The 8,492-nt window shown below is 43.9% G+C and overlaps 1 protein-coding gene across 6 annotated transcripts in view; it reads left to right on the plus strand.

Moving 5' to 3' along the window:
- Positions 1–2,629, plus strand: part of RASGRP3 (RAS guanyl releasing protein 3) — a 61,534-nt gene extending 58,905 nt beyond the window's left edge. For all 6 annotated transcript variants that reach the window (XM_037405193.1, XM_037405187.1, XM_037405190.1 and 3 more), the window contains 3 exons: positions 454–579; positions 1,013–1,377; positions 1,880–2,629. In XM_037405193.1, the coding sequence (XP_037261090.1) occupies positions 454–579; positions 1,013–1,377; positions 1,880–1,888 (500 nt within the window). In that variant the 3' untranslated portion in view covers positions 1,889–2,629. The remainder of the gene's footprint in view (positions 1–453; positions 580–1,012; positions 1,378–1,879) is intronic.
- The last annotated feature ends 5,863 nt before the right edge of the window (positions 2,630–8,492 follow it).

An 8,492-nucleotide genomic window follows, 5' to 3' on the forward strand; every position in this document is an offset into this window, starting at 1 on the left:
GTCCTCCAGCTGTCCTTCCAGTAGCTCAGAGTATGGATGCTCCAGTGCCTTCTGACCAAGTGTGTTTACTATAATGGGCCCTGGCTGGGTCAAATAAAAAACAAACAAACCACCTTTTTATGGAGACTCATGCAGTGGAACAGAAGCTTTATGCATGGCATACACAGGATCATGCCAGCAATGCCAGGTCTCTTCCTTGAGACTAATTTCTGATGAAAATACCATCCCCTTCTTCCCTTCTGCTGCCAGCTTTCTATTAATGGCTGCCATGGAAATGATTCATTTTTTTGTAATGCCCTTCACAGCAGATTATCCATTTCTAAACTCCACACCTTCTGTCAAAGTGTTTGTTCCTTCAGAGTCCCTCCTGGTATCTGTCTGCTAATAGCCCTGAGGGGTAACCAGATAGTTGTGGCTTTCCATTTGGTGACTTGACAGTTCCTTTCTTTACAGATTGCGGTGCCAACTGTCATAAGCAATGCAGAGACCTGCTTGTGCTGGCGTGCAGGAAATTTTCCAGAGGAACCTCAGTGGGCAGCAACCATGGCTCCCTGCCTAGCAGTCCATCTCTGCCTCCAGGTGAGAGTACTTCTGTTCCTATTTTAAACCATTTCTGGAACCCCTCTAACAGCCAGTGTTCTTGCTGCAATGATGGCCTTAGTCTCCTGTCTGAGCCTCCTATCCTCTATACTGGCAGCTCTATCCCAGCTGAAAAGAAATAAAATTATAATTAGTGAAATTGTACTTCTACTTATAAGCCACGTAGAAGCAGGGGCTAGGAGGCACAGGGCACAATTCTAGTTCTGCCTTATCCCCTGAGTGTGCAGATGGAGGGAGAAGGAAATGTGTGCATACAAGGCCAGAATCATTTCCAAGCAGCATGTAGATGTTGCTAATTATACCACTGCTTCATATAGAGGGTTACCTTCCCCCTGACCCAGGCATAAGTTATCTTTTTGTAAAGATCTTGAAGTAGAATATTTAAAATAAACAATTCCACCCTCTCTTTCAGTCCAAGACGAAGTATTTGAATTTCCCAGTGTTGCTGCAGAACACCAGGACCTTGATGGCAGAGCTATCACCCTCGTCACTGGCTCCTCGAGGAAAATTTCAGTGCGGCTGCAGAGGGTGACCACCAGCCAAGCAACACAGACAGAACCACTCTGGCATGAGCCAGGCTGGAACGATTCAGGTTCCCATACTTTCCCCAAAATGAAGTCCAAATTCCATGGCAAAACTGGGAAGAACAAAGGCTTTGCAAAATGGGAGAACGAAAAGCCCAACGTGCAAGCTGACGTGGAGCTAGAAGCTGAGGCCCCACAACACATACAGGATCACAATGGAATAGAAACCCTCCCAGAAAGACAAGAATCTGAGGTGAGCTGCAGAAGAACCCAAGGCAGTTTAAAATCTGCTAGTCTGAGGTCTTGTAAGGTTATTTTATGAATTTCAGGATGCTTTTTCATTCAAATTTGCTATTGCCTCTTGCACAAGTGTTACTTCCAGAAGAATGCACATCCGTAGATACCCATTTTCTCCACTGCAGCGTGCACTTACTGTAACTGGGGGGTTTGCCTCTCAGGGTCAGTATGTGCTTTTAGGCACTGGGCATGTCTCTTTTCGATAGTCATTAAAAGCCTGGTGGATATCTGACCAAATTCTGTGCTGTTGTACCCTTGCAAAGCACTGTTCAGGGCTCCGTGTTAGATTCACAACTAGCATCTAGTAAATATGATTCTAGTAAAGATGAGTCCCTGCTATGGCAGGATAGCTGTCTGGTTTCTGTTGCTGTCATCCATGAAGTTTATACATCTAAAGCCTCACACTTTTATTGACCATCTTCGCTAGCGTGTAAGTGCTTGTTTTCTTTTGGTTCCAGGATAGCTGATCGCTCACCCTGAAGCACAGAAAAATGAAGATGACAACTGTAGTACAGCAAGCACTGATGGACTGTCACAGACCACATTTGGCCATGAGTTTTCCTGTACCTCATACTTTTAAATTCAACCATTGCCCTGTTTTCTTAGCTGAAAGGTGTTATAAAGCACTATTTATTTTCTCGTGAGTAAGCCATTTGGATGAATGTTGCATGGACACAGCAGAGCGGATCTCTGCACTCAGTGTTTTCTTTTGTATGACTTTTGTGGAAACTTCCTTTACAGGCCAGTGAGGATATATTTGGCCTCCTTTAAGTAGACTGCATCATTGCAGTATGTCTGCCAGCAACAACAATGGTGAAGACAGAAGCCAAGCATCCAAGTTTTCGATAACACTCCTTTTCCAGAGGCTTGCAGTGATCTTTTAAGGAAAGAAGTAGGTGTGTATGTTGATTAAATGTCAAACAAAAACCTTTCATGAAGTCCTCTATGCTGAAATTCTTTGCACACCCGGAGTTTTGAATTTTGGCTGTGTTTACATTGCTACAGTGAGCATATGTATTAGTGTTCAGCACAGTGGCACCAGTTCCCAGGATCCTTCAAACGGGCAGCATGTGGCTGAGACTGAAGGAATTCCAAGACACTATGCATTTGTCTGGTTATACCACAATGGACAGGGGTCATCTCTGCCAGCACTAATTATGGTAAAATTAGCACATAATAAACACCTTAGTTTTAAGAGTATGTGTATATATATGTGTGTACATGGTATGTTTTTCTCTGGTTAGCAACATGCACATGTTAAGACTACATGTAATAAAGAGCAACCTCCAAACTGGCAAATGTAGATCTAGCACCTGAACTTGTAGTGGCCTGAGAAGCATTAAGTTACTTAAGGAGCACAGCCCTCATCTGGAAAAAGAGAAAACCAAAACAAAGCAGCACAAAGCTCACACCTGAAAGCTGCATTCCAACTTGGCATAAGTGTATTATTATTTTTACCTCATCTCCCCACAAAAATAGGTATGTGTGGGGAGCACACACTCTGAATTAAAGCAACACAACTGTAAGATTTCCTACAAAATTCAAGTTATTGCACACTTCGTCGTTATAAGCCCTCAAGACCAGAGAGTAATTTCATAGACTACCCTCACAAAACTGACAGCTGCACTCCTCTGTGGTAATTTGTCTGTAAACTGCACTGTGACTACACAATGCCTGCTCAGGTTTGCATCTCGAATCCTGCAGGTTTCCTTTGTTTTCCAACACAACTACATACTGTTCTAAACTTGGGAGAAATACACACTGCAGAGAGCACAGATTTCCAAGCTAGGACGAGGGCCAGAAGCGTCCCTTGCTCTTACTGCTGTGGGCGAAGAACAACCATTAGGAAAAATATAGTCTAGTTCCTGTGGTAAGTCAGGTCCACATACCTACCCTTACAGCACACAGCTTGCACACAATGAAAATGATGTGGTAGAGAATTTTAATAAAGAAATTGGTTATGATCCAGGCTGCTGATGGATCTGTTGAGGTAAGCCTTTTAACACTTTATAAGTGAAATGTTCATGTGCAACTTCATTCTTAACATCACATACGAGTTTAAACCCAGCATTTAGTCTGTAGAACTCAGCCCATTTTTTGCAGGCTTTTAAAAGTTAGTTGTAGGCTCTTGCTCTGAAAGGTGCGTGCCTTCCTATTTCTGTCAGGCCCACAAACCATGCCTCTCTTAATTGCATTGTTGGACAAGAATGTTTCTCATACATAATCTTATCTTCTCACTTACCTGCTCCCCAAGATACTTAAGCTTCTTTCCTAAGCTGTTTAAAAGGGTAGGTGCACTATGTTCTTCAGAGGAAGGCCATTTCAAGGACACATTTTTCCTCACATGTACTGTTATTAAGGCATAGACTCACATTTAAGCAAGAAAACTGATGCCTTCTACAGAAGCTGCTCCCACTTCCTAGGGTACCATTCTGCTAGCCATTACACTGTGTAAGTGTCAACCTATCATTGACATTTCATTAATACATCTCTTGCAAGCCTGGTAGCTTTCGTCAGTTAGGTGCTTACCTCAGCAGTAGTTGCTGATCAAGTGTAGACTGCAGGCTCACACAGTTGACCCTTCTAAGCAAAATATTGCAGCATCCAAGGAGGAAGACTCATCTACACGAAAATTTCAAGCACCTGCTCCTGCTGGAAACCCTTAGCTTTAGACAATTTCAAGATGGGGAACACAGAGTGTGTTGCTGGCAGTAAGTGCTCATGGCCATTGGAAAAAATGAGAAGAGGGTAGAAACACAGCCTTTTTTCACCCCCTCCTCATAGAAATGTAATAATGGGGAGAAAAAAAAAAAAAAAAAAGACAAACCCCAAAACATTAACAGGCTGTTTGCAGCAGCACACTGATCGTGTAGTTCCACAGCAAGCACCTGAGTGGGGAGACCTGGCAGGGCATGAACAACCACCTGTAAGAAGTTGGTATAAGACATGCTCTTTATCTCGGAGGAGGCCTAAACACATTAAATTAAAAAAATCTTTTTCTTGCCTTACTTCAAGTTGGCAAGACATTTCCTCACCTCACAAAATTTTAGTTCCCCAATCTAGGCAAAGCAACAAAGAATTTCTTGTTCACCTCCCCTGACTTCTCAAAAGGCAAAACATATCAGCCATCACAGTTCTGGACTGAGCTATGCCCCTCTGCTGGTCTTGGTGAAATCCTGCCTGCTAGAGTAGAGCAGAGCAGAAGAGTGCCCAGAAGAAAGAGTCATATGACAAGCATAATGGATTAGTGAAATAGCTAAAGTGAGATACAATCCCAAATGATGCTGGATTCTTCGACCACATCCATTCTTCCCTGTTTCAGGATCTTTTAAGAAACAGGGGAGAAAGAGGCATTATATAAAAAAAAAAAATCCAAACAAAAAAAAAATCAACACATCAAGCAAAGAAGGAAGACTCCATCAAACTTTTACAGCCTGATCTGCAAATGCCAAAGAATGCAAGCAACAAGAGTAGGTAAAAAGTGCAAGTGCTTGGATAGACTCGGTAAAAGGTGATTTGGCTGTTTGAGCCAAACCTCTAGGACTTTCTGTATTTGTGTAAAACCTCTCCAAAGCCTCATGTTGCAAATAAGGGAGCTTCAGCCTCGCTGCTAACTTTATGGAGTAGCCCTGAGTGCTACACAAGGAGTCAAGGGGACATCTGGCTCCCTCAGAGGGAAATGCAAAAGCAGGTTTGAACCACAGCACGCTGTGCTCTAGATTTCCTCAAGAGTCTTGCCCTCCTCCCCCCGCCCCCCAATTCTTACTTTGCCTTTGGGCTTTAAAAGAATAACCCCAGCTTTACAAAGAAACATCTTCCTAGACAGAAGCTATCTTCTCAGAGGTGCCTTCCTCAGGCAGGTGAAGTGTGAGGGGGGGTGCAGGGGGGAACACACAGACAGAGTTAGTGTGCTGCCCAGAGCTAGTCTGAAGCATGGATTTTCCCCAGCTGGGAGAGGTGAGCAGTTTTCCTGTCAATACAGAAGATAAAAAGCTGAGCTGCAGAGAAAGCCTTGGGGGCAGCTGCTGCTTAAAATTTTACATTTTCCCAGAATGGAGCGGACTGGCTACTGTCACCTCTGGACTGTTGCTCAGAGACCCCTCTATATAAGCCAAAGCACACCCTGACACAGCCCCCCAAGGTCTTCCTCATGGACAGCCTGGAAGCCTTTGGCTGAGACAGCCTGCGCAGCCACAGAAGGGTCTCATAGCCCAAGACACTAGTTCCAGAAGCTTTAGGCATCTATATGGGAAATCGCTGCATGTGAAGGATCCAGAACACAGGCAGGAAAAAAAAAAAACAAACTAACCAAACAGAGAACAAACAACAGACAGATGGGGAGTAAGCGTGGGAAGAAGCATACTGAGAGAGTTCTCCCCCTCTACGTGACACCAAGAATGGAAGGGGATCCCAATGGACACCGAGCAGAGGGGGAAGGAAGGAAGGAAGGAAGGAGATCTGAATGCAGATTTCATGGAGACACAAGTGGCAGGAGAAACAAGGGCTTCTTGTTTCATGATTGTCATAGCCAAAAAAATCTAACCAAGGTTTGCTTCATTCAGCATCAGCCTGCTAACTGATGGGCCTCCGTACAGCACAAAAAATAGCTCCAACTACTTCTCAGGAGAGGTTTGACAAAAGATTTGGCCCATCTGGGGACACTGGAGAAATAGATGTAACTCAAAAACTTGTTCCAAGGTTATCAGCACTGATCTGAACTGGATTTTCAAAATAAGCACTGCAGCCAAACAGGCTAAACTTATCAGAAAATTTGTGTGCTGAACTCTAAAGTGCTGTTTACAGCTGCTAACAATCTGGTCCTAGGAGACAAAAAAGCCATCAGCAAAAGGCTACTGCTGGGGCAGTAGGAAATTTAGCCAAAAAGTCTGCTTTTTCCATGAGTTAAGTTAATGCCGGAAAGTTTAAAGAGTCCTTATCACCTTCATCTCTGCTTCATGTGTGAAAACGAGTTATGACCTTCCACCTGCCCACAGCACAGGCAGACTCCCTCTTTCTCTGGTTTTACAATAGTGTTTTCCTACTTTTTGTACTTGTTTTTCTCTCCTCTGTTGTGGGAAAGACCCACGTGGACAAGAGGGGAAATTACTGGACAATAAAGGGGAAACAATGACACTGACAGCACTCAGAGCTGTAAAAAGCACAAAGTAAACACAAAGGGAAAATATTTTTTCCCTTCTACCCTTGTTTGTTAAGCCATTAGAGGTGCGACTTATTTTAGGCCCAAGAGGGGAGAAGGCAATGTTTACAGCTGGTAAGAGCACTCGCTTTTTCAGTTTGTGCCCCTCTGAAAAGGCATAACCTGAAACAAATAAGCACATGAATGTTTTGAGAGCCTACACGGGGTAAACAAAGGAGCTCACATCCACTGGTGTACTGCTTTCCTATCACACGCTGCTGTGACTAACCCAAGGGTATCCTAGGAGGCTGATAAAGCAAGCTTACAGTTTAGCATGAGCCAGCTTGTTTGAGACTGCTAGATCACACTCAACACCTTAAAAATGCATACAGAATTCTGTAGCATCCCTGTTGTCCACGAACAATCAGAAGTTCAGAGATGAGCAGGATCCCAAGCCTGCCAGCCTTTAGCAACAACACCGAGACCCTCTGCTGCAGTCCTAAATATGGCAGAACTCATGCCATAGGAATAAATCATGTGCAATGAGCAGGCAGTCGAGCGCTTTTGTGTGCTGGCCTTCATTAACTTAACAGGGAGCTGAATTAACTTCTGGTACTCTAAGAACCCACGTAAGCGTTTTGGACACCCAAAAGACTCATCAGATCTTCGTGAGAATCCTCTTACTCCCCACTCAACTCATCCTACTTCAGCACAATTTTCATTTGCCAGGTGCATGACTCATTACTCTCATGGCAACAGGACTTTAAGCTCCAGGCACTTCTCATGACTATCTACTGACACGAATCTTGCCCCCCCTTCCTCCCAGTTCTTAGTTACTTGACTGGTAAGTGTCTATTTTCTAATCAGGCCAGAGGCTGCTTGAGGCACTTGCCACTTTCATTAATTTAGATACAAATAGCAGTTTAAAGGTGACACATAGTCAAAGGCCCCACCACATTAAAGCAGGGTTACCCACAAGCTCTGGCTGAGAAGTCTAACCCATAGGTAGAAGAGCCCCTCCAGGGGCCACCTTCGAGGTTTTGACTAGCAAAGCAGAGGAATCTCATGAAGTGAGCTAGGGATTACCAGCCAACACCAATCCTAAGGATGATAAACTACTCAGGGAACAGCTACAAGCCAAAAGGCTTCCTGGAGTGAGTGATGCATGGTGAAAGCTCAGCTTGATGCCCTTTCCCTTGCTGCATTACTGCTCTGCACACAACAGGGGACAAGTTTTTATCCATGCCTTAGACTTGCAAAAAGAAAACCCAACCGTGACCACACTGCATATGGATCATGGTATTCTAAGTCACATGCTAATGTGCCTGATGTGGGAAGTAAGTGTGTCCCCTGCTCCCCATAGCAGTTTTACTGCATGACAACACTTGAGAAAGAGTGATCCTAAGATGGAATGGTAGGGCAACACAAGGAAAGTCTTTAGGAAACAAAAGTTGTTAGGCAGATAGAAAAACAGAACAAGATGCTTAAAGCTTGTGGAAGAAGACTGGAAAAAACAGCCATGGTTAAAAGGAAGAACACTGTTCCCCTGTATAAGTGCTTGCTTACTTAACTGCCTTCTTGAACCACTGGAGTTCTCCTTTCAATCATGATGCACAATGAAATTGAGCACTTATATCCAATCCACCACAAGCCTAATAATCTCCACAACCCATCTCTCCTCTCCCAGCTTCCAGTTAAGAGATTCCTTCCAGTGCAACGGGAATCACGTTTGGAAAACAGTAAATATTGGAGCATTACACAGACAATAACAAAGCAGTAGCTGTTTGCTTTCATTAATCAAAGCTGCTCTCTCCACATATACAAAGCTTGTTTTCTCTGGAGAACAAAGAAGTCACAGCACACTAGGAGGAAACAATACAGTAAGGAAAAACAACAACAGCTGGCAGAAGCAAAGTGTTTTCTTTCCTGTTGGA

The sequence above is a fragment of the Falco rusticolus genome, chromosome 12, assembly GCF_015220075.1.
Source record: "Falco rusticolus isolate bFalRus1 chromosome 12, bFalRus1.pri, whole genome shotgun sequence".
Classification (NCBI taxonomy): domain Eukaryota; kingdom Metazoa; phylum Chordata; class Aves; order Falconiformes; family Falconidae; genus Falco; species Falco rusticolus.